This window comes from Xiphophorus hellerii, chromosome 16, assembly GCF_003331165.1.
Source record: "Xiphophorus hellerii strain 12219 chromosome 16, Xiphophorus_hellerii-4.1, whole genome shotgun sequence".
In the NCBI taxonomy this organism is placed as follows: Eukaryota; Metazoa; Chordata; class Actinopteri; order Cyprinodontiformes; family Poeciliidae; genus Xiphophorus; species Xiphophorus hellerii.
This window is the reverse complement of record NC_045687.1, coordinates 7,682,003-7,708,473: the sequence shown is the minus strand read 5'-3', so window position 1 is coordinate 7,708,473 and position 26,471 is coordinate 7,682,003. Positions and strand designations below refer to the sequence as shown.

The 26,471-nt window shown below is 37.6% G+C and overlaps 2 protein-coding genes across 2 annotated transcripts; one reads left to right on the top strand and one right to left on the bottom strand.

Moving 5' to 3' along the window:
• Positions 1 to 7,002: 7,002 nt before the first annotated feature.
• wnt9b (wingless-type MMTV integration site family, member 9B) lies at positions 7,003 to 12,741 on the bottom strand. Its single transcript, XM_032588051.1, has 4 exons — positions 12,491 to 12,741; positions 11,835 to 12,088; positions 10,293 to 10,558; positions 7,003 to 7,985 (listed from the first exon to the last, which is right to left on the bottom strand). Exons 1-4 carry the CDS (start codon positions 12,574 to 12,576, stop codon positions 7,524 to 7,526), a joined length of 1,068 nt encoding a protein of 355 aa, XP_032443942.1. The 5' UTR covers positions 12,577 to 12,741; the 3' UTR covers positions 7,003 to 7,523.
• Positions 12,742 to 14,674: 1,933 nt separating this feature from the next.
• On the top strand, positions 14,675 to 21,430 carry arf2a (ARF GTPase 2a). Its single transcript, XM_032587743.1, has 5 exons — positions 14,675 to 14,783; positions 18,362 to 18,516; positions 18,612 to 18,722; positions 18,839 to 18,963; positions 19,359 to 21,430. Exons 2-5 carry the CDS (start codon positions 18,372 to 18,374, stop codon positions 19,518 to 19,520), a joined length of 543 nt encoding a protein of 180 aa, XP_032443634.1. The 5' UTR covers positions 14,675 to 14,783; positions 18,362 to 18,371; the 3' UTR covers positions 19,521 to 21,430.
• Positions 21,431 to 26,471: the final 5,041 nt, after the last annotated feature.

Sequence of the window (26,471 nt, the reverse complement as noted above, 5' to 3'; positions counted from 1 at the left end):
AGGTACATAAAAAACAATGCATATTCTAACATTTTTCTTTTTTTTATGTGTGCATGAGGTTTTCTGTATGTCTATGAATCTATAAGAAAAACACATTTCACTGCAATAACAGCTGCAGATATTTTGGATTTTGTCTTTGCCAGCTTTACACATACTGACTGGAGACTGGATGGAAAGCATACAAGGACAGAAATTTGTACATCTGTCTCAAAATTCTTGATTATATTTACATCTGGGCTTTGACTAGGCCAAGCTGCCACATTATAATTCCTTGATCTAAACCATTTCCTTGTAGCTCTGGTTGTATTTTTAGGCTTATTTACCTGCTGGAAGCTGAACTAAACAAAAGTGTTTTGTAGCCTCCTCCTCCAGGATTATCCTGCATTTAGCTTCATCCATCTTACTTTGAGTCTCTGGTCAGAGTTGATGGTAAGATCAACTCTTCTTTCTGCTGAAGAAAACCCTGAAGTCACCACAGTTTGAGAAAATGTCTAGTGTAAATTTTCTTCCTCAAATTGTTGTTTGCAAATAGACCAAAATCTTTAATTTTGTTTTCATCTGATTAGAGTTGGTGCCTATCTCCAGCTGTCAATGGGTGAACATGTACATGTTGGAGAAATCTGATTTAAATTATGGAAATTTGACCATATTCAGAATGTTTAAAAACTATTTATTTGAGAGCAAACCTGTTAATGATCAATAAAGTTAACAACATGCTACTGAGAAACCATTTCTTAACCAAGTGGAAAAACATGAAATTATTACGTTTTCTGTTTATCAGGAAGTGTTACCATTCCCTTATGGACCTAAATTTAAAAAAGCAGATCCTATACATTTTAGGTACTACATTATTCTGTAAACTATAAAAACCCAAACAAACATAAAAACAAATCATATCCCAAGGATATTGTCTCATGTTAAACTCAGTATCTTTTGATCCAGCAAGCTTGAGGCTTGTTAAAAAAAATATTGCTCTTGATAGCCAGGCATGAAATTATTATACTAAACATGCTTGCTTACGTTATTATCATCATCACATTTTCTTTTATCCCATCTACAAGTACAGATCCATCTTTAAAGCTGCGTTGTCTAATCAGTTGAGTCTTTCATTAGCCATAGCAAGGACTTTACCCATTTAATCCCACCAGCAACAATTGTTGCCAGACACTTTTTTCTAACTTCTGGAAGCTCTAGAACAATTGTTTTGACTTTTGGCAGCTAATTGAAGTTTTAAAAATAAAATAATAATCTGTCTACTCTAAGAAATATCAAATTCATGTTCCTCCCGTACAGGTATGCACTCAGTGTGAAAGGTCACATGACCAGACCTCTTTACTTCCTGCCTGTAACACTGGCGGTAAATGTCAGTCACAAACCTCTACAAGAGGAAGTCAGTAAAATATTTAAATAAACAAATATAAATAAAATATTTTGAACATATGTTTTTTCAAGTGTCTTCTACTGATATGCAAAGAAAATTGTATCCCTTCATTCATCTTTTGATCATATGAGTGAATGTAAGCATGGCAACAATTGTTGCTGCTAGCATCATACATAGACAGCACTATGCTATGTGTTCATAGCTTTGCTGTTTGTTCTATATGCCCAGTTGCCCACACAGCTTAAAACTATCAGATATTTTAGATCTTCTAGGCCTGAAGGAACCTCAAAATGATGTTTTCTACATCACTGTCATTCCCACAGTTGAAACCCTCCCCTATTTTACCCCCCCCAAAGGCGACCCTTTACACAAAATGTGGCCTATGCACTGAATGACAACAACAAGATGATGCCACGCCTGAAACTGCTTTAGGACAGAGCAAAGGTGTAGTTCTTGGTTTGATGGAACAGGGAGAATTTCCTCTCAGATGCAGATTTGTTCATACTAACATTTTCACCTGCCTTTGACTCATTGATGAAATGACCAAATGAGGTCAAAGGTCATTCGGGACATTGAGACCATGACATCTGCAGGATGTAGCATTGAATCTTTATGTATCTAAAATATTTCTGAACACTCTTGTAACCATTCTTTGTTATAATAGGTTATGGATGTCATGATTTAAAAAAAAAATTGTATATGTATAAATAGGCCATATTTGTGTTATTCAGACTATGCAGTTTCCCACTGGCAACAATTGTTGCCGAGTATAAAATCTACATTTTCACTAACATAACCAACATAAAATTTAATAATTCATGAATATCATGTGTTAGGGAGGTCCAAGGATTGAAATGCATGCACTTATTTTGCAGGAAAAAATTTGGGATTAAACGAGGTTTAATCGCCCCAACCTCAGAGATACCTCCACCTTCACCTCCTCCCGTACAGGTATGCACTCAGCCTTGTTGTAGCTCTAGGCAGTGCATGTTCTTGTTGTGGGTTGAGCAAATGCATTACTCATTTCACATTCCAAATTTCTACCCCAGGCTGTATTCACAACTCCTCGTCCTGTGCTCTTTTCCTTTTCTTTTTTCTCCTCACCAAATGTATTTCTTCTCTTCGTAATTATTTCATCATTAATTTGTTCATACGGAGTAAGGGCGTGGGGTATAAAGTGCTAGGAGGGTGTGGATTGACCTGAGGATACTTGGTTCTGATTACAAGACGGAGCTGCTCTTTGTGTCCTTGAGCAAAATGTCGTCCAAGCCTCCTACGCCTCATTTAACATCTACTGTTCTTACACAAATGAGTGATGTATAAACCTGAAGGCTACGTGAGTTGCAATGGAAAAAATGCTTCAGTTTAACAATGCGTAATTTTGTGCATATCTGAATAAACATCCAAACCCTGGTTTAAAAATTCATCCTAACTCTTCAACAGATTATGCTGGTCAACTTCATAACCTTTACTTGAACCGAACCCTCAGAGTCGTCCTACGTTTTAAAAATTACAATGTCTCAGGGTGGCTTCGAAGGCTCTGGCAGGCTGCCTGCAGCCCACACCCGCAGAGGAAAACCTCACTACAAACACACTCTCGCATATCACTCCTGCTGAAGTGACCGCAGGTGTGCGCCGGGCAGGTATACTCGTACACATATGCAAAAAGCCTCTCTGCCCTCACCTGTCTCCACGTCCAGGCTGCTTCCCTGCTCTGCCTAACCCCACCTTGGAGATTGTGTGCGTGCGAATTCAGCTCTGGATTCGGTCAAACTCATTGCAGCACCCCCTCCACTTGGGGCAGTGAGGGAAATGAAGGCTTTAGGAGTTTATTATAAAACCACAAGAGCAGCGGCAGGGGATAGGCCTCCTGGGGCTGCAAAACATCCCTCCTCATCCCTCCATCCTCGTCTTCTTCTTTCAAGCCCTTCAATATATCAAACCTCAGTCCAGTGTACTGTCTGTGACACCCTCCTCTGTCTCATTTCATTTTCTTACCTGCAGCTCTGCCTAGAGAAATGCGGCCTTTTTATTACGATGCATTCTCATTGAATAAAGTTAAATATTGATCTGCAATATTCTTGTATGAAAAGTTAATATGGTGAGTCAATTGTGTGGCAATATGAACTTGTTTGACCTCAGACCAACAGTGAAGTCATAACTTACCTGAGGTATTAAATTCATTTTTGAACAAAAAGTCCAAAGGGTCGTGCAGAAATTAGATGCTACACTGAGTTGCTGTATAACCCAAGTCATTCATGAAGTTTTATATGTTGAATGCAATCTACCCTTGCAAAGAATGTTTTGCAAGAATCTGGCTTAGTATTGTCTATTGTGGGAATCTGCAACCTTCACAATCCAAAGAGACATTTCTGCCTTCACTCCAGCTATCATAACTTTCTCTGAAGTTATGAAGAGAAATTGTTGAATGTCCACTTGCGGCTCAGGAGCCGCAGGTTGCAAAACCCAGGTCTATTGCAATGCAGAACAATATAAGAATTACTGCAGCCTTATGAAAGCAATGCTGCGGCAGAAAAGCCTCAGACTCTTTGGAGCTGTTATTTCTTTTCTGAGGATATTATTATCAAAGCTTTCAAAGATGCAAACTGCAAAAAGTGGGATTCACAACTGGTGCATTCAGATGTATTTGGTGGCGAACTCCATACAGAAAGAGGCAGATCAAGATACAAACTCTGGTTGTTTTTGTTGCGAGGCATCAGTGCTAATCAACTGCTCAAGCCTTGATTTTAATGTGCAAATAATAATATTACCCAGTGCTGTATATTTCATAAACATATATTGGCAATAAAACAAAAGCTGATTAACATACTGGGAAAACTATTGTGAACTTTAAAGACTTCAGTTCAAATAAAGTACATTAGAACATCATATGTCTATGAATATTTTTTTCCTCCCACTGTAGAATAGATCTTAATAAATACTTCATAGAGAAATCTGTCAATTTTAGTATGCCTTGTCTCTCTTCATAAACTTCTTCTCTGGGTTTTATTTTTGCACCATTTTTCTAAAATGCATGTAGCATTCTCACACCTGGTTAAAATATGTTGCTGTAGGTATACAGTGCACAATACAAGAGAGTATCCTTGAAGGAAATATTGAAAAAAGTCATTAACGAAAATAGAAATGAGAAATAATCATTAATAATCAGTGTCATTATGCATCTGTGATATTACCACAAGTTCTTGTGAAAGTCTATTTTTGGCAGATTTGATCTTGATGAAACAAAGATTTGCAAATAAAATGACTAGTTTGGTTTTTGGTGGCAAAGTGTCTCTAAAGATAACCCTTTTGTTGCACAGATGAATTTAGCAACATCGGATTCTTTGATTTTTTGCAATAAAATCAAAGGATTAGAAGTATCAAGAGTAACAATGAAAAGTATAGTTTGAAAATAAGGAGATAATTTGTATGCAAAGGTGGGTAGTAAGTATTTACGTTTACTTGAGTAACATGTTGGAGAAACAATTTACTTTTAGTAGTTTCTCTACATTGTACTTATATTATATTTGACTAATGCTTTTATGATACTACTCTTAAAAATATTCTAAATATCCTACCTACTGTGAGAAACTATATTGAATGAAGAACAACTATATTTTAAGATGACTTGTTCTTTGTACACGAGCTTTGTTGTTCTAATGCTATTTTGCTGTTCAATTTCAAGATCATCAAGTTACAGTAAACACCTTACGTTGTCACGGGCAGTACTTTACCCTGGCCCAGCACATGACCTTATGGACGTATTGGCTTTATAAGCTTTATAATGAAAAACTTGGATTTGGAAAAATGTTTCTTCTGCCTGAATTTGATATTTTGTTCTTTTTTACATCTTAGTCATAAAAATACAAGTTTTTTGCAAAGAATTGCAAAACTTTGTTTGTCTGATGACATCAATTTTAAATATTAATTCAGATGTTCTGTTCAGTTACCAAGTACTTTATGTAGCTGTTTTACTCCTACTTGAGTAATTTCTCGCATACTTTTACTTGAGCAAAAATAATGTTGAGTAGTGCAACTCTTACCTCTGCTTTTATGTATATCCATAAAGAATATTTGAACTTATTGCACTGCAGTACAAGAGGTCTCAAACTGATGTTTTAATCAGGAATAATGTGCATAATCACCATAATTAGAGAGCAACATCAAAAGCACAAGAGTATGCTTTAAATACTACACAATGGGCCTCTGTGTGCAGATGCACTCATGCAAACGGTTGGAAAGTTATGATCCACGGGTAATAGGATGTAAACTGTTCATGTCGCATTTGTGGGGCGGCCCATTGTGTGCGATCTGGGGGTCAAGCAATCCACTGAGTCATCATCCTTGTCATCATCGTCATTAAGATTGTCATCGTAGTTGGTGTGTTGGCCAGAGGCAGAACACCTGTATGCATATCTTCCACTCCCCACAACCCATTCACCCACTAACCCCTTTGCCTTTTACTTTGTGGTTGATGGCGATGCAGAGAGACCACAGCGTTTTCAGATGAAAAGGAGGGCAGGGCGTCATTAGCAGGAAATGGTTTTGCTCAATAGACGCAGAGCACCAAGTAGCAGGCAGGTGGATTCAGCTCACTTCTTTCCTGCGTGGGGACTCTAGGTTTGTGCGTGGCTGAATGTAACCGAGCAAGACACAACAAAACACACGAGCCTTACAAATGTATGTCTTTTTATTAATCTTATTTGTTTTGTTTTAAATAAAAAAGTGTAAAGCAACAAAGTTTCAAAACAGAAACAGAAAAAAAAAAACAATTACACATAATTCCACATTCAAAGAACCTGCACAGACATCTAAAAGATATTTCAACCAAATGCAGAGGGAAAGACATGTATCTACAGAGAAGAAAACTCTGCATAGCTCATAAATCTTACTGATATTTGCCAAAAGTTGAAGTGAGGTAGAAAAATTACAACTCCGCATTGTCAGACGCCTGGAGCCCCGATGTGAGTTATATTCATAGCTCATCTGCAGTTCAGAGGCAGTCCAACGAAGCATGAAACGGCCCAATAAAAACAGACACTCTGGAGTCCAGCATGCACTTTCAACCCGCACACATGGACGCTGAGCTGGATGCAAGGGGGGTGGTGGTGGAGTAAACGTGGTCATTTTCTTTGATTAGCAATTAGGGAAAATAGGGAGCGTGACTGATTCACTTCAAAGGCATGCAGAACAAAGATGCAGCTAATTTGGACTCAAAGAGCAAATATTCTGCCGATTTAATTTTATACTTGAAAGTATAGAAAAATGTATACTTCTGTAAATACCTACAATTAGAGAAAAACAGAGCTGGCATGCCCCCAAATTAAGTTGGATTTCAAAGAGAGTGGTCAGTGTTTCCAGCAGTGTGCTAATCTCCCTTTGTTCTCAACAGCACATTTCCATAGACATTTCCATAAGGGCAACTGAAAACACAAAGCTTCTTTCTGTACACGATAACCCTGTTAATGCACATAATAAGGTATGTCAGTGGTGCGAGCCACGATAAAGCTTCCAGTGATTCTATCTAGGCATGTTAGACCCCAGCATCAATAATTCATTTGGTATAATATGTAGCAAGAGCAACTTAAGTGCTTTTACTCAGAACAGAACTTTAAAAGTTCTCCACAGCAGTCAGAGACAGGCAGGCGGAGTCATCTTAACTCCTTTACAGTCTTTTTTGGCAATACTTGATTACAAGATTTAATGCATAAACCAGCAGTATGCGAGGCACAGAAAGTGGCACAATAAATAGTAAAATATGGGAGGCTGAATACCACATCAATCAGTCAGTGTCAGAGTTCATACTGCTGGTAAGATCCAGTCTGGTTCCCATTTTGAGGATCTTGATTCCATTCCCTCTTTTGTAGAAAAAGTGAGATTTCAGTGCATCCAGCTAAGGAGAAGTAGAGTAGTTTGGAAACATCATCATCTATTGTAATCTGATGATTAGCAAAGAACCAACAGTATCATAGTGGCACATTAGTGTTTTTCTCCCAAAATATCATGCAAGTCTTAAGTGATATTTGTAGACACATGCTTTGACGTGACATTCTGCAGCGGAGTACCCATGAAGGTCAGAGTTTTGTCTTTTTTTTTTCTCCCCACTGCTTCATCAGATCATCTCCTTTCTCCAAATGTTTGTTTATGCATTCTTGCAGGTGTACACCTCCTCTTCCCTCACGCACGTCTGGCACTCCACATGGCAGCACCAGCGCACCTGGCAGTGGCAGGATAGGCTGGTGAGCCTCATGGCCGTGTTGTAGCCGCGTCCACAGCACAGACTCTGACAGCTCGTGTCCTTGGTGCACGACCGGCCCCCCGTGCCAGGCGAGTAGCGGGAAGGCCTGCAGAAGCTGGGGGAGTCCTCCAGGTAGACCAGGTCGGTGTTCCTGGGGCTCTGGCCGTGGCGTCTGGGCCCCGCAAGCTCAGTCTCTCCTGTGGCCGCGTTGGTGACGCTCAACACTCTCACGGCGTTGTCGTATCTATACTTCAGCAGCCGCCCAGTGTCATGGAAAGGGGACAGCTGCTTCCAGCAAGTCCGTACGGCACAGGAGCCGGAGACTCCGTGACATTTGCAGGTTGTTTTCAGCCCACTCTTCACTGCCTGAGATAGGAGGGACAAAAAGAGAGAAATGTCAACTCTTTCAGTTTGATTCATTACCTGCTTTCTTATCTGAGGGATCTATCTGGCTGGAGAGACAGTTTCCTTCAGGGTGGGTAAAGGTTTAGTGGAGATGAGCCAGTCGCTTTCCTTGGTTTAAAAATTTCGACATAATGGATTGAGTTGTCGTATTTCATTCGCTCCGCATTTCTCATTCGGACAGCTCTTGAAATTTCTTTTCTCAATGTGTTGAAACTAGCTCTGCCTGTCTCCCTTCTGTCTCGTTCGCCTGAGGCAGAGGTGACAAGAAGAACAGACTGGGGAATCTCTCCGCCCATTTTCTAGTACATGCATGCTCATGGAAAAAATTTATGTGAAATTTCTATACATGAAAAAAAACAATAAAGATTAACAGCTTGTAGACACTGCACCTTGTAAACACAGATTTTAATGTATTATGAATAGGAAGGAAAATGATACTGTTTCCTAAAAAAAAAAACAACAACAAAAAAACCTGAAACGTTTGGCCAGGATTTGTATACAGTCCGATACAAGACAATACTTTGTAAAACTTTGCAGTTACAGTTGCAAGTCTTTTGAGGTTTATCTCTGTCTGTGTAATAGGCCCAAACAACTTTGCACATCTAGAGTTTGAGCTTTTTGCTCATCTCGTTTTGTAAAATAGCTCAAACTCAGTCAGAAAACACTGGTAAACATCAAGTTTTATGTCTTGCCAAAAAGTCCCAATTGAATGTTGTTCTACTTTAACACATTAATAAGCTCTGATCAAAGCCATTGCGTTGTAGTTTGGGTTGATGTGCTGAAATAGAAGTGCAGCATTCATTTTTCATGACACATAGTGTTTCGCATGAAGCCCAAAAAGTACAATATCAATCCAATCAGAGCAGAACTCCTTCTTCAACTTGTGTGCTGTACCTTACATTGGAGGTGGCAAAATGAGGTTGCCACCTTCTTCTAACAATAGCTTACTTCTTTCTAAATGCCAGATTTGTGTAATGAACACAGTTAATGACTGTCTTCTTAATATATTTTACCACCTGAGCTGTAGTAAATATGTACCACAGCTGTAACTCCTCCAGAGTTTCCTTGGGCAAATGGCCACTGCTTGGTAATTTTGCATTTGTGCTCAGTTAGCTATTCACGCTAAAGCTTGAAATATTGTTCCATAATACTTTAATAAACATTCACATACTTGTGAATCTATTCACATTAATAGATTTCTGCAGATGACTAGTTGCTCTGTATTTTAGGAGTATCAGAGTAATGGGGTAAGTAAATGCCACATATTTCAGATGTTCATTTGTAGATTTGACATCATTTTTTCATTTCACCTTCATGCACCACTTTGTATTGATCGCTCACATCAAAACTGAATATAAAAATGCTCTAAAGTTTGTTGTTCTGACATAACAAAAGGGGAGGATTACTCATACTTTTGCAAGGCTCTGTATGGGATTTCTTCACTGAGCTTGATGGTCAGTGATTGGAGCATGGTCAGTCAGGCTGAGAGCTGCCGTTGTGGAGAGGGGCCAGAGATAGGTCAAACTAAAAAAGCCAGAGGGCTCTGCCGGGTTGAAAAGTTCTACTCAGGTCCTCCCTCCCTGCACAGGTATGAATGCCCCTGAGGGGCTTCTAAACACCATTACTGTGAGCTGAGGGGTCTACAACCGCTTGTGTTTTTTTGTAAACTCGGCTGCTGGACTCTTTTTGGTGACAATAGTGTAAAACTTTTAACTCACTTGAGATGAGATAAGATAGAGTTCTTCCTGTTTTGCCTTTTGGTTCCTCCAACAGACTTGTCTTTTTAGGTGTGAGCCACAGGAGATGCGCCCTGAGGCTCCCTATTTTCAGAGTGGTGGTTATGAACATTAGGTGGATTTATGAAGAGCACAGTGATCCAGTAAGTGGAAAAAAATGCTTGCTCGTATATTAAAAAGAGGCCACGGTTATAATCGCTCTCTCCGACATGAGACCTTTAATTTTCTGTTGGCCCGCACAGCAAGCTTTATCATGCCTGAGAACACCTGGCTCCAATGATCCCACAGCCATGTTGTCTCCTTGCTGCAATGCCTCACCCACCCAGGTCAAAACATGGAAGCAAATACAAGGGGGAATTGGTGGAGGAGGTGTTTTTTGACTGGAAGCTTCAAAAACAAACGGGCGAAGCCTAAAGTTGTCAGCATCAGGTTTAATTGGCAGGTGAAATTGCAGCCCAACTTAAAGGAAACAATAAATAAGGGAATGAGAGGTCTGACATGCTGCACAAGCACATTTTATTTAAGCACTCACCCGGATACCAACGTTGATGTTGTGGGCATCGACCTGCGCCCTAAGGTCTTTGCTGACCCTCTTTTGGCCGAGGAACTTTTTGAGGAACTTGGTGCTGTATTTCAGGTTGTCTCCACAGACCCCCCATTGCCACGCTTCTCTGTGCTGGATCCCAGGGGAGTCGTCACATGTGCACCTCTCCATCCGGCCTGAGCTGCAAGCTTTGGCGAGTGCATGGGTTAGAGCAGCGGAGGACACAGCCAGAAGGAAGGCAGTCTCCTTAAATGCTGGATTAAAAGAAAAAAGGCACCAAATGGTTAAATAACTCTGCTGCCAGTGATACATAAAAAAACATCTTCAACAGCCGTTTTATGTCTATGGCAGTAATTGTCAGGATCTAATCCAAAAAATGTGTTTTCTTTCCAATAATTAAGCAATTAACCCAGCTTGTTTACAAAAATCTCACTACGTTGTCATGGTTTACGACAACCTCAGGAATCCTGTACGCTTTCTTGTGTCAAAACTTCTCCTCTGACCTCTTCTTGCGGCTCTGCACTGTTATTTTGTTTCCCCCAAAGTCGTCACCAGCGTGTATTTTCATCTAATTAATTGTTATTTTGACTAGGAAGGATTTTCCCAGATGAAAGTGGGTAATCACACCACCCTTTTCCTCTGGGAATGGGCATTTTCCCGAGATAAAAATAACCGCAGGGCTCAAGCACTCTCCACATCGTTTGCCACATTTCTTGGCGCTCTACTCCCTCATTACCTCTGTGCTGACCTGTTCATGTTCTCCCACACAATGATATCCATATGCATAAAGTCTGGACTGTCCTCCAGGATTTTTGTGTGCACAGCAGATCTGCAACTCGTTTTAAAATGTTATCCAATGCAGCTGAATGTGTGGCTTATTAATTGTTTCAAAAGTCATGCAGAATAGATTTTAAGAAGGAAAATTCAATATAATTGCAAGGGAGAATTGTTTCTTACCTGTGGCCAAAAGTTTAAAGTTCATTCAAGGGAAAAGAAAATCTTAACTTTGCATATCAAACAATAAAAAAACGTAATAGCAGAGAACCAAAAGTGATGCTTAACATTGTACTTCACAAGATTTTATGTAAAATTCTAGTGAAGGAGACATTATGTGAGGCTTGTGACTACATGCACTGATAAAAACCATCAATTTAGATTTTATTAGAGTAAGCAGACATGCAAGTTTGATTATATGCTTTTGCAATACTGCAGCCGATGGTAAGTTTACTCCGTGTTTTTGCACACTTATTCTTGCAGATTACCTTCTGTTTAGAAAAAAGTCATCAACCAGATTTTACACACACACACACACGCACGCACGTGCGCGCACACAGACACACTCACAGACATATATATATATATATATATATATATATATATATATATATATATATATATATATATATATATATATATATATATATAATTTTGTTCAGAACCAGCAACAGCCCGTTTCGGCACACTTTTATCTCTGAGATAAAATCAGTTGAAGTTGAAGTAGCAGAAATCAGAATCAGAAGGCGCTTTCACCTCTTTTTAGGAGGCTTCCTCGGCCATCCAAGGTGCAGTTCCAGCGCTCGTTTCTGAATTGATAGCGACACTCCAACTGGCCGAGGCGCACCGACTCCCGGAGCGTCTCGGCTAAACCGGGCTCTCTGCGGCACATCCTCTTCTGCCGCCTGGTCAGACTCATCTGCTCGCACTGCTTCAGGTGGGCCTTCCCCGATGGAGCTTCATTGGAAAATGGACCTGGTAAAAGCACCAGTGGCTCTCGGCCTGTCAGCCTATAATTAAGAAGAAAACAATAGTAAATGTTAATCTGGGTCCATGTTAAAAAACATCCCACTGTATAATTAAAAAGGGGAAAAAAACTTTCCAGTAAATAATTTCTTACTGTAATTAACTGACAAAGTTTTAATATTTCCTACGCTGGTGTATGTTGTTTTAAAGTTATTTAAACTTTTCCTATTAAATTCCGTTTTAAAAAAATTCAAAATGTCTACTAAACACAATTCTAAATTAAATAGCAAATGAAATAACAAACTGAATATGAAGACGTTAGACATTTACGCGTGCGTAATTAATTACTGAAGCTTTAATAAATTAGGCTATTCCCATACAGTGACTATAACATGACAGTGAATCAACATGTTTAAAATGCCTGAATAAAAAGTTAACCGTCTGACCCAAAGTAAGCTGCAGTGTTCGAGAGGAGGATGCAGAGTCCAATTGTTCGCAATAGGCAGGCGGTCCCTGGGAGCCTGGAGCGCATTGTGCCGGTTCGGCGCTGTTCCTCATTGCGGTGACTCTTCAATGGAGAAACTCTGTGCCGTCTACTCGGCGCTTCTCTTTAAGGGGCCCCACATGCTCAACACTGAGTGTCGGAGCGATGCGCATGGCACAGTGGGTCCGCTGGGAGGCAGGGCTGTTTGGAGGAGGAAGCATCATCCTGCCGCACCCTCCATGAAGTCTCGGCATTGTTGTTGAATGTTCCTCCCACTGCGACGCCACCCAGATGCGCACAGTTTTGAGCCAAGACAGTTTTTGGAATACCTATCTCCCCTTTTTCTGTGATTTGCGTCTTTTGGTCTTGCAAACTCTGTTATTCTGTATAAACTGCTATATGTGAACATTGGAAAGCTTTTCCTGGATTATCTCCACAGATTCAGCATCCTTAATAATAACAGCAACACTAGAATAAACGACAAAATTACTGTTTAAATATATTATCTATTTAGAACAATTTAACTTATGCTTAAATTGAAAGGAAATGCCAGCGTAATGATTCTCAAGCTTAAATTAACCAAACACTGCAGGTCGTGAAAGGATCCATAAAATGTAATTGAATGTAATTGCGTAAGGTTTGTTCCTCCAATTTAACTGCACTTTCCAGTTATGGGTGTAGCCCCATCTAGTGTGCGGAATCTAGGAGGAAGGGAGAGTTCTGCTCAGAAACATCCAAACCGAAAAATAATTTACATTTTCTCGGAAACTGCAGAGGACTCAGTGTTCAAGAAGGATTGATGTTGATGTTTTAAATATTGCCTAGCCCTTCAAAGCAAATTATTATTAAAATATTTATTTAAATACTACTGTTTTTGAAATGTATGTTCTTTTAAAATTGAAATGTAAAGTGTAACAATTACCACGACTAATCAAGGAGACACATTCTAATTGAATAGGAGGAGGAACTGGCAGGAATTGTTGTGCCACACTGGAAGAAAATCACTTTATCTTGGATATGAACAAGACAAAGGGGATTATTTTGGTCTTCAGTAGACATAACAAAGAGCCAAACGTAGCTCTTACACTGGGAGAAGAGTGTATTTTGTTTGAGCACTGCACATGGGTTTTTGCCTGACGTGGGAATGTAACTCTGAGACTATTTCTAGAGACATACCAAACTACTTCTGATAATGCAGCATACAAGTCCTTAAAATATGCTGAAAGGTCTGTTTTATCCTGTGTAAACACATGAAGGTAACCATTAATTTGCAGTTATATATTTGTAGCTATCAGCACAGATGGCTCCTCTGGTCATAACAGAAGACAATAAATACCCAGCTTAGGTTAGGTGTAAATCAACATTAACTAGTTGCAGAAATCAGAATAAGTTAATTAGCTGCAAATTTCTTTGACTACATATGCAGTACATTTAAAAAATATTTATTCCTCTTGAACTTCTTTCATGCCATGTCATGTTTCCACCATATACTTCAATGTGTATATACTTCATTGGGATGTTATGCGATTGAAAAGCACAAAGCATTACATTATTGTAATTTCAAAGGAAAATTATTCAGTTCTCACTTTTTAGAAATATAACTTAATATCAATGAAGTGTGAAGAAGTTTAAAGATTAGGTCACAAAACCGCATCAAGGCAACGCTGGGGTCTGTAATCTGCGACCGTGGAGTCCCATGAGGACTTCCCTCAATGGCTCTTAAAGGCTTTAGCAAAAAAATAATAAAGAGGCAATAAAATTTTTCTAAATAAAAAATGCCATATTTACCAGATTTTTAAAATGTATTTCCACAGTAGAATGACTCTACTCGAATCAAGAACATTTCTTTGGGTCTATTTCTTTCGTCATTAGCTTAGAAACTATGTGCTTTTTTACATAAATATATCAACATCCAGTTGAAGGAAATGTACCTATCCACTTTTTGCAAATTTGTAAAGAGCGCGACTAAAGTTGAGTTGTGGAATATAGGTAGAAATGATCATTTGTCTCTCTCCACACCTCTTGATAGCGCTGCAGTAATATTTTAATGCTTGGGTCTCCCGTCAAATATAAAGAAAAAGGAGACGATATCAGTAGGTGGCGGTAATGCAACCTTAACGTTTCTTGACAACCACCAATAAAAAATCAAAAAGAAGAAGAAGAAGAAGAAGAAGCGGGGGAGGATGACGACAACCGGAAATCGCCATTTTCCAGTTGAGCAGTAACGGAAGAAAGCTCGAGAAACAGCTACTAAGGTAAATTTGTTATTCAAATATTTAAACAATCGCGGTTATCAAACAATCCTTTATCAACCTATTGTTAAAAATGTGTAGTTTTACACGTTTTTTTGATTACGGCTGGGTTTTAGGCGTCGAAACCAGACATTTGGAGTTCGTTAGCTGCTTTTTTAACTTCAACGGGAGTGCTTTGTTGTGTTTTCATTCATACATTTAATCCTTAAATATATACTTAATTTTTAACAGTTTTTGTTGATCTAGCATCTTCTGTTATATTTTTACAGATACAGCTTTACACAGTTACAAGTAATTTATTGCCAGTTGTGAATCCTTCTCGGCTAATAAGCTAACACTCGTTAGCTGTCATTTTAACAGTCAATTGGTCAATTTCTCTTTTTGATCAGTGTGCCCACAAAATATAGGTTTTCGAAACGGTTTACTGTCCTGATTGCGTCTATCGTATGTGTACTGGCACATGTACAAACCGCAGCAATATATTTGTTATCTAAGCATTTGGTTCGATGGGGATTGTAATCAGCTGACGAGGTTTAGCTTATGAATATGCAGAGAAAAATGCAGATGTTTATTTTCACAGTTACTGATATTATGATAAAGCTACAAGTGCAGTTCCTCCTACGTCTCAGTTTAAATCGTCAGCCTTCTCTCATTTATACCTAAATGATCACCACTTAAAACAAAAGTGAAACTATTTAAGATATGTGTTTCGCTAAAAGATAAATGTTTATAAGTACAGACAGAAGTGGCAAGTTTATAAAATGCAACCTTACCTATTTCTGATTCAAAGGCAGATTCCTTTGTTGAAATTGAAAGATGTTCAATTTCTATTGAACGGTAAAAGCAATTCTTTTCCGATTCTTCCTCATTTTAAGGATTTCTGGGTGATGCATTTTTGAACGGACACACGTTTGCAAAATAAAGAATATTTTAAAAATGATTTCAATTTTCATTAGTTAAGCTATTACATTACTTTATTCACATTTACAAACTAGTTTTGCAAAAAGAAAACAATTTTCAAAACTCATATTTGAAGAACTATTTCGAATACATAATATTCTGCATAATCTGTGCATACAGCTCCCATATTTATATTTATACACAATATCTATATCTCTTTGCTATAACCCCTTATAGTCCATACATACATAGTCTTGTACATCTGTAAATAAATATTTATATCTCGTAGAGCACTTCTGGATAGATGCAAACTACATCTCGTTGCTTGTACTTGTGACAGTGCAATGACAATAAAGTTGAATTCTACTCTATTCTATTCTATATTTTTACGTTTTCAGCTAACGGTGAGTCAGTAGTTTTTGTGTGTGTCCTATTGGTTAATTCAGCTATTAATGTGACTGTGTTGTTTCAAGGCTAAGAATTACTATATGTGGTGGCCCATATTAATTACAGTGATATTTTTAACATCAATGAATCAGGAACTTTGTGGTGGGCCTGTTGCTTGTTGAGCTTGCTTGATGTGTAACTCGTTTTACTCGTTCATTTGCCTTATGTCATTAGCTAATCGGAAGTCCTTGGTTGCCATTGGCATGTAACCTCGATATTTATTAGGAGTGCATTGATATGAAATTGTGGGCCAATATCGGTATCTGATATTAATATTGTTGCCATAGCTGGTATATGATATTTACTGAAATAAATGTATTTTCATACTCTTTTTGACACCATGAAAAAAACGACGGCTGACGGTGCTAATCTGCTTTATTTAGACATTCCACATGTTGAAACAAGCACGTGTGCTGTTTATTTCCCTCCAAATCACATACAGAAACAAGATGGGAATAAAACTAAGTTTTACGTAGGGTCTGATGCAGACATGTAAAAAATTACTAACTTTGACTGATACTGTTAATAATAGTTGAACATTTAATTTTTATGAATCTTAATGTTTTTTGTTTTTTTTGCTACTCAATGAGACTGTGAGACATTTTTTGGTCCAATAAAAAAACATATTTGAATTTCAATAAATACTTGTCAGCTGAACACAAGTTTATACTGATTTATTTGCACATCTGACAAAATAACTTAAAATCATTCATATTATGTTATATGTTCTTTTTGTTTGTCTTGCAAAGTTAATAAAGTGGTGGCTTTATGCTTCTTCAACATGTGCTTTACTGCAAGATCGGTTTTGCATCCAAACAGTTTTATTGAGTTAAAAAAAATCCTAATTTTTCTGTCATAAATGTCATAAACATAAATAAGAAAATAGTCTGATAGTTCTGACCATTGCATAATACAACTAGTGGCAGAATGTCCCATCAAATTTTTTATGGTATCTTGAACATGGAGTGTGTTTCGCTTTAACAAAACTAGAAGCTTGGCGCTCACTCCAGGCGGTCTGTGTAGAACTCTGTGGCATATTTTCAAGGAATTTGCTTCTTTTAGCTTTGCGGTCCTTATCTATGTTACGGTCTTCACCTGCAGCATGGAGCAGCGCAAAACAAGCTTAGACATGCTTTCCCCAATTTATCCACAAACTTTGTGTATGTAACCTTCAAGACACGGCAACAAAACTGTGGAAAGGAAATGAGAATGTAAATGCGTTATTTTGCTGTGGTTTATGTCATTTTGCAATTCTTCACTGGTTAAATGAAATGTTAAAATGTGGGGTAAAAGATGTGAGGAAGTTCTCTGGGTGCTGTTTGTAAAGATAAGGTGACTATATCAGATTGGACTTTAAGGAAGTTGTGATTAACCCAATTTAGTTTTGTCTTCCTGCTGAGGTTAATAAATACATTAGCCTGTACTCAAATCCTTTGTACATAACAGTTGAGTCTAGAGATGGACAATATATTGGCATTAACATTTATACTAGCCAATATTGATGTCATAGAAAGACATTATACATCAGTGTTGCAATGTCTCATCAGTAATGTAAAATGTTTTTTTTTGTTTGTTTGTTTTTTGTTTTGCTGGGTTTTAAAAGTACTTTTACGTAACTAAGTTGGTAATGAACTTCATAAAAAAAAACACCACTATGGAGCATGAGTGGAAATAGGCTGCAATAGGAATGGATGTGGTTATAGATCTAATTATGGAAATTATAGTGACAATTGTCATGCCAATGGACATGATGTACAATTCTTCTCTGTGTGAAGCAAAAGGGAGAAAAATATTTCTCAAGTTATTTTATTTATTTAAAAAATGTCTAATATCATATTTTATGGCACCACCTGACTGAATGAAATGAAGCCCATTCATTCGTAAGTTAGTCCTTGAGTACTCAAGGGTTTTCTACTGGCAAATGCATGAGGGTTTTTTTCTGCATACTTTTCAAGTAAATGCTTTTAAGGCAAATTCTTTAGCTGTTTTGTCAAAAACAGCTTCAACGAAATCAAGCAAATGACAGAAGTGTGTTTTGCAGTTTCATTAATGTGCAAGACAAAAAAAATACAGGAAATGACAGCAACGGTCTCAAAGGATGTAACATTTTAGATCATGCACATTTACAGGTCATGCCTTACAGACGCGATCTGTACGTTTTAGTTGAGCCGCTGTCTTCTGTTTAGCACCAGCCTTTTAGAGACGTCACACTTCAGTTTTGTGCGTCGCTGCAGGTACGCCAAGATGGGGAACTTTTCCAGCCTCTTTAAGGGACTGTTTGGAAAGAAAGAAATGCGAATTCTGATGGTCGGACTAGATGCTGCCGGTAAGACCACCATCCTGTACAAGCTCAAACTGGGAGAAATTGTTACCACCATTCCTACCATCGGTGAGTCGTCTTCTGTTTCATTATTACTTTATAGCTCGACACCTACACTTTACATTGGCTCTGAAAATATATGTATATATTTTTCTTGTTCTAAGGTTTTAATGTTGAGACTGTAGAATTCAAGAATATCAGTTTTACGGTTTGGGATGTTGGTGGCCAGGACAAGATCCGGCCCCTCTGGAGGCATTATTTCCAGAACACACAAGGTGAGAGATGTGATGTATCTACTCTGTCATCTCAGCACTAGTACTTTTCTGCTAAAACTCCCTTTACATTTGAAGTTCTTTGTTTTCCTCCCTCATAAAAATCTTTTTGTTTTCAGGCCTTATCTTTGTAGTGGACAGCAATGACAGGGAGCGAGTGGGTGAAGCAAAGGAGGAGCTGATGCGAATGCTGGCAGAAGATGAACTGAGGGATGCCGTGCTGCTTGTGTTTGCTAATAAACAGGTTCGTTTCCAACACGGACCTCCACAGAGGTTTCTTTCCTGACTACAACTCATAAAGGGACTTGATGTACTTAGCAAATATTTAAGTTTAGGTTAAACATTGTTCTTTAGATGGTATTTCGTTGGTCATTTTTGATTAAAACCTTTAAAACAATTAGACTAATCATGCAGACTTTGTTGGTCTGTTGTGTTTGCATGGTTTTGTGTTAAATGACTTCTTCAGGAACACCAGTGGATTCAGTTGTCCTAGTCTAATCAGGTTTAACATTCGGCTGGTCACATGCATCCAATTCCCTCTGTTCATGTCAGGCAATGTAAAACTTGCTTTAAATTTGTATGCGAAAATCTGATCCTTTGTTTGTTTTCAAAGTTATCTTATTGATTTTTATCTGGTAGGATTTGCCGAACGCCATGAACGCAGCTGAGATCACTGACAAGCTGAGCCTTCACTCTCTCCGTCACCGCAACTGGTACATCCAGGCCACATGCGCTACCAGTGGAGATGGGCTGTACGAGGGTCTGGACTGGCTTTCGAGCCAGCTAAGGAACGCAAAATGATCCATTGTGCCGCGTCTCCATCTGCCAGCTCTGCCTGCAGTGTTTCTGGGAGGCTGCACATGGCCTAGATGTACTTCTTTATTCTCCTCTTTCCTCAGTTTCCTTTAATTTTTTATTTTTTATTTTTTTGGAGCTTTGGCCAGTGCGCCCCGACATCAGTGTACTGTATGTGCGTGTTTGTATAAGTATTTTTGAGTGAATGAATGAATGTGCAGAAGTGGCAGCAGTACTGCTGTGCCTTGAACACAGTTAGCTCTCAGTCACTTCTCATTCCTCCAGTGCCAGCACACCCAAAGGCTGCTGGTATCTGTAAAGCAAAAAGCAATGCACGATGCTGAGTGCTCTGTCCTCTTAAAAAGAATGTCTAAGAAAAAAACCAAAAGGTAATAATTCTGTTTTTTATTTGCTGGGAGTTTTTTCAACATGAGTTTATTTACCTAGAAAAAGATGCTGTCATCTTAACAACCTAGAACAGTTGAGGATGAAAACTAATTTTAATTGTTGCTATATATTTAGGATCAAAGACATAAAAGCACGAAACAACCGTTCAGTTTTATCTTTTAACTTCATAGTTTGCAGGTTTCTAGTGATCAGAATGTAAATGTATTCAGTGCCAATTTATGTGAGAATGTTCCAATGGCGGAAACTTCCATTCAGTTCAGACACGTGTCTGATATTAAGTATTTCTTTTTGGCCTCGTTTGTCTTTTGATTAAATCGTATTTGTTCCGCGTAAAAGATCCACTCCGACTGGATCTGGTGACGGCAATAAATGTTGCAGCGCATGTTTACATATCTGGAGGAGTGTTAACTATTGCATGGTTTGTAACCTTAAGGCTTGTGTGGGTTTCAGCTCCACAAAGCCAACTGCTATGACAACTTGCTCCCACTCTGGCTCTTTATTTAGAAGTAGACTTCATTTGCTCTTGTAAGTACAGTAGTTCATTGGTTAGGGTCTGATGATTTTAGCTATTTTATTGTTACTGTTTTTTTTTTCTTCATGTATTTCCTAGTTTATCTTAGTCTGAGCTGCCGGGTGTGCTGTCCTTTTGAGTATAACGCTCTCGGGACCAAGTTAGTTGCAGAATAGTCTCATTATATTCTGTTTTGGATGTGTCTGCATTAGGAGGTTTGCAAGTTCCTTTTTTTTCTGTTTTCGTTATTACTGTGTTAGATGGTACATGTTGAATAGGAAGTGTATAAATCAGCCTTACAAATACATATTTAGTGCTTCAAGCTTCTTGCTTCAGGGCAGAGTTACTTCCTCTGTTCATTTACAAGAAATGATTTGACCGTATTTTACAGCCACATCAGCTTGCATAATACGGACTTGTGCGATGACAGCTGTTTTATCTCTCAGCCATGGCAGTGAACTCACATGCAGTAACACTCTCCATTGCTCTACACCAGCAGATAGTTGAATGTGCCAGTTAGTTTAACCAGAGTAGTCACTCCAATTTGCTCCAATGTCCTCTGCTATGAGAAATAAAATCAATCTTGAACAGTACACACTGAGTGAAGATGACTGCACAGTTATGTTACACTGACCTCAGAAGGGAGCTTCAGGTTTCGTTTTTTTTACGACTGGATATTTCAATGTTTTGGGATTATTATTATTTTTTTTTTACGTTGTAATATCTTTGTACTTGCGTCGCAGTATATCTTACAATGGTTTAGTCAAGTTGAAAATGGAAAGAATTTGAAATTATAATAAACTGTTATTAAACTGTTAACTTGATGTCTTTTATCATCTATTTTGGTCAGATGTGAAGCTTTAATTTGCAGTATCATTTCTGTACAAAAGACTTGTGTTCATATTTCTTTCTCATTTTTATGCTTTTTTTAAAATAAAAAGAAACTTGTCCTGTAATACCGAATAAATGCACTATAATAAAGAGAATCTCTATTGTACATGTTTTAAGGTCTCCTCATTTATATATTTGAAAGATTGTATTTTTGGAATGCCTTAATACAAATTAGAATTTTCAAATAAAATGATCTTCACACCTGTCAGAAACCCTACTGGCATTCATTGTTCTGTTAATTTTAAATGTCAAAACGTGCTGACATTCCTTGCTATTGCCGCTAGAGGGCAGTGTATTATTAAAAACCTTGATACATGGTGCTAAATATCTTTACAACACGTAGAATATGTTCTGAATGTACCGTAAAACAGCTTATGTTGAAGAGTGAACTCGTTCATACATGTCAGAGTACCGGTAGTTTGAAATTACGTCCTTCTTACAATATTCAGTTGTCAGTTCTGTGTCAACTATAATCCCATCAATGGTTTGAACATTATGTACAGTTTGAGATGAGAAATCGACTCAGAAGAGAAAATATTTTCTGAATTCTCAGCTATAAACCAGTCTGTGCCGTTGTCTGCGTTAGGGCAATAAATCTTTTGTTTGCTCACAGAAATGAGTGGTTTAAAAGGGGATTTCTAATTCTCCCACTGTCGGCACATCTCACTTCACCCTCCATTTCTGCACCATCTGAAATTCAGGTGGCCAACTCTCCAAAGAGTTGTTACCTTGGCAACAGCACCCTATGTATTTATAGGGAGTAAGTAAGCAGATGTTAAAAAGGAGTGCAAGGGATCAGACATGGACCATGATGTGTCCTTTTATATAGCTTTAAGATCACAAGCAGGAGTGGAAGCTGAATGAGATCACACACATTTAATTTGACACGGCTCCTTAATTAAGAAGACTACCATGATCAGATCCTAACAGCAATAATTTCTCACCTTGCATTAGCAGCTGGTGCCCTCACTCCTGGAATTGCAAGGTGCTTAATGACCTAAACGAGGTATTTTTTTTTTCTTTAAAACTTGCTTTGTAATTGAAGTGGAGCTGAGGTAATCTTCTTCTGTCTCCCCAATGCATCAGAGTCTATTTCATTTCTCTGTTACATTTGCCATTATCCCGTTTTTTCCCCTGACCCCTTCTTTCTCTTGCTCTCTGTTGTACTCTTATCAAATGTTGTTGAAATGAGCTAAAATTATTAGAATAAGATGTACAGTCACACATAGCATTGCACTTGACCTTTAACGGGTGCCCTGCTTCCACTAAATCTTATTGAAAAGAGTGACATCATTTTCTTTAGTTTCACAGCATATTAGCTCTGAACTTGCGTATAAATGTAATTTTCAGCATCTCTGTTACAGATGTCTGCATCACTGTGACCTCTGAGTTGGATGAATAATGTACTCAGGTATTGAAGAGTGAATCTTAATTCTTGTTTCTAAAGTACTTCTATATCTAACTGCAAATATGAAACTCATATACAAGTTCATTATGCATAGCATGATCTACAGTATTTCAACCATTTATTTCTGTCTTTTGTAAGTTATTGTTGCCATTCAGCTAGTGAAAACCCAAAGTCCAGTTTCTCTGACAATTTCAGTTTTAGATGAGGTCATTATAAGAAAGATATTTGACAGAAATGTTTACGTATTCAAATCTATGTCCATGCACTGTGCAGTATTTTAACTCAATACTCAGTTGAAGCTTTTTTAGCAGGAGTTTCTGCATCAATGCAACATGACGGTGGTCAGCCTGTGGCTCTCCTGGGGTTTTAAAGAAGCAGAGGTTGCTTTTATAACAGCCTTCAGCTTTTCTGCATTGTTGGCTGTGGTGTCTCTCATCTTCTTGTTGGCCACATCCCATCAATTCTCAAAGAGGTATTATATCAGACTGGTCAGTCCAACACAGTGATACTTGGGTCATTTGTCATTTAGAAGGAGGAGAGTTTGGTATCATCGTGTACTGAACGACATATACAGGTTAAGGAATTTTTGATGTATGTCCCTTGCTTAGCTATGATAACATAATATATATTTAATAGATGATGCTATGTTTTTGCTGTTTGATAATTTGCCACAAAATTTTTTGAATTAAATAAATGTTTATCTAAATTCAAGCTCTGAAAAAGAAACAAATGGACACAGTTTTGTCTATGTTTAATCTAAGAAAATACATTATCAAACCATGCTGAAACACTAAAAATAGAGAAAGGTTATGTTGAAACAGATGCAATGTCATTGCCAGCTACATATGAAACAGTGTCATTAGCATACATATGAAAAATCCACCAGGATGAATGGGAAATTACTTATGGACACATTAAAAGTAAGTGGACCAATAACTGAGCCTTGGGGTACACCCTTCAATTGAAAGTAATGTGTGCCACTTTAAGGAAGACTTCTCAATCATTTCTGATTGAGAAGTGAATCGAAATAACTACAAATAACTGAATCTCCCTTTAATTTACTGAATGGGCTTTGCTTCACATACATTTAGAAGCTGAAGTTTTCATTGTTGTTTGTGAATGTTCTTTTTTTCGACCACATTTTTTCATTCCGATTAACTTTCCATCAATATGTTTGAATGTAGCACTCTGTGAAAAGCACTCTGTGAATTTTTTAAAACAGCGACCTCTTGAGGCTTGCCCTCCTTTTGGCTAGTGTTGGTGACCTCTTCATTGTTGTGTAGGCCAGAAAGTGGCCATGACATCACATTTCTGTATTAAAATCTTTTTTAATCAGTCTTTATTTAAAATCTCCGTGAACTGAATTTTGGGGTTGGTGTAATGGATCGTAAAAATTAACATAAATGTCTGGAGAATATCACATTATGTGTAGGAAATCTACATAGTATACGACTTTTGCTTTTTGAAAGGAATAACTAAAATAAATAAACAACGTGATGATATATTAATCTAATGAAATGCCCCTATTTGTGGAAAAAATGTAATTGTTGTTTTTCCGTTAACTTCTTCAGGGTTTTAATTTTAAAGGCTCAAAGGGGTCATATTTTGTAATCTTTCATAAAAACAATGAATTAATATTTTCTTCACCTTTTCAGTGACATTTATCGTCTATCAGATTGATGTTCTGTCCCTAGGTGGGGGTTTTATATATGGACCTCTCAAATGAAACAACCTTTAAAGCAATACATTCACCATTATTAAAATTAAAGTAGTGTTCAAACAATAGTTATTACATGCAACAAACTAATCAGTCAGATTATTTTTCTGGAGACATAGTCAATCAACACATTTTGCCTCTAAATGGATGACTTTTACATGTGATAGCTTGTGTTTGCATCATTGTAATAGCCTTTTTACTGACAGGAAAAATCTATAAACCTCCTCCACCACCAGTGACCTCCTCTCAGGGGAAACCTGTGCTGCAGCATTATTTTTCATTGATCTGGTTCAATAAAAGGACACTGAAAATCAATTGTAAAGGACAGGAAAAAATTTATTTGTTTTAAGCTACAGATGGCTACTCTGCATGTATCTGGCCAACCTATGTTTTGATATAACGTCTAAATCTATTCTACTCTGGCTACATTTATAACATTATTGGTCACTCTTATTCTCTGGCACAATGAAGTCACAGAAGGTGCACAGCAGTGAGCTTTCAGCTCAGTCGGTGTTTGAAATCCTGACCGCACAACCCACACATACACGACAAAGTAAACAGTTCACCAGTGACTAAACTGCACGATGTTAACAGACTGGTCATTTCTGGACTTTCACATTGCCATGGAAACACATGATCTGCCAGCTTCATCAGCTTTGGATTAAGACTGAGGCCAAGAAAGCCTCAGTTTCATGTAAATGGGTCCAGATGAAAATCTAAATCAAGTTGGATGACTTTATTTACTTTGAATAGAGAATGATTCAACTCTGCTGACCCAGCTGCTTTTAAAACTCCCATTTTATTTTCTTAAATCTACCTCCAATGAGTTTAGTGGGATTGTTATTGCTTCTCATCAGACATATCAATACAAAGTACTTTCGTGTTTTTTTAATCATTCTGCTTCTTCAAAAATGATGTCCTTGAGAATAACCATCCCTTTACTGATTAGCATGTCTCCATGGATTTATAAAGGACACTCCACATTTATTGGCACTCCTGATAGCAATGTGCAAAAAGTTTTGAAAAAATGTATTATTTCACATTAAAAATGGCTATAACTGTAGCAGTTAACCTTTTTTATTTTTCACTTTTTAACTTCCCTAATCACCCCTTTCACTGTACACATTGGAAAAATAAACAGAACAGTTACAGTTATTTAAAACATTTTAATCATTTGACAAGATTAAGTGACCCACTGTGTTTTTGGTGCAATTTCCTGAGATATGAAGATGAACACACATCTGCCTTAATAAACTCACATTTTTTTCATTCTTTGCCATTTTTAAGAATGGCTAATGGATAAGAGCCTGTGTGTCACATCATATTTATAACATAAGAAATGCAAGAAGCTATAGATCACATAAAAAGGTTTCTAATCGCACCACTGAGATACATATTAGAAATGCTTCAGTGACAGCTGAATTTACATGAATTGTAGGAGGTGCAGTTAAAGCTACTAATTTTGGCACTACTGAATTAAATATATTTGTAACTGTGTTCTGCTTCCCACCACACACACTAAATAAAGGTGGCATAAAAAGATGAAACAAGTGGATTCACAGCCTTTTTCTCACATTTGTAGGGAAAATGTGAGACTATGGAGAAATAATAAAATTTAATAATCTTTTTTTTTTTTTTTTTACTTTTTAGGCGAAGGTTTGTTGCGAAATGTTCAAGTCCCATTTTAGATTTAAGAACGAGGAAAAACTAATGACTATTCGTTATTATTAAACATGTTTTGTAAAATGTTTGTAATACAAAATATTTAAAAGACTATTTTTTCTGGGTAGAAACAAACAATTAAAGTCCCTAAAAGTTTTACTTTTCTAACCCAAACAGTTTAGGGATGTGATTGAGAAATGGAGCATTGGACAACAGGACCAGACTAAGTTTCGGTACACGCTGGGAAATGATTTCTATAACATTTAGTAAAAAAGCGGACACCTTTTAGCCCAACTGTTAGAATATATATTTCAGATTTGTCAAACGTCAGGTTTAAACGGCATTTCAAATCAAATGTGT

What these genes read in the sequence shown, in the direction of transcription:
- arf2a (XM_032587743.1), top strand. Translation starts at nt 18,372, where the DNA reads ATGGGGAACTTTTCCAGCCTCTTTAAGGGACTGTTTGGAAAGAAAGAA. An exon ending in TACCACCATTCCTACCATCG is followed by an intron (nt 18,517 to 18,611) that starts GTGAGTCGTCTT and finishes TCTTGTTCTAAG; the next exon opens with GTTTTAATGTTGAGACTGTA. An exon ending in TTGTGTTTGCTAATAAACAG is followed by an intron (nt 18,964 to 19,358) that starts GTTCGTTTCCAA and finishes TTTATCTGGTAG; the next exon opens with GATTTGCCGAACGCCATGAA.
- wnt9b (XM_032588051.1), bottom strand. Translation starts at nt 12,576, where the DNA reads ATGCGCTCCAGGCTCCCAGGGACCGCCTGCCTATTGCGAACAATTGGA. An exon ending in AACACTGCAGCTTACTTTGG is followed by an intron (nt 12,089 to 12,490) that starts GTCAGACGGTTA and finishes TCTTAATTATAG; the next exon opens with GCTGACAGGCCGAGAGCCAC. An exon ending in AGGAAGCCTCCTAAAAAGAG is followed by an intron (nt 10,559 to 11,834) that starts GTGAAAGCGCCT and finishes CTTTTAATCCAG; the next exon opens with CATTTAAGGAGACTGCCTTC.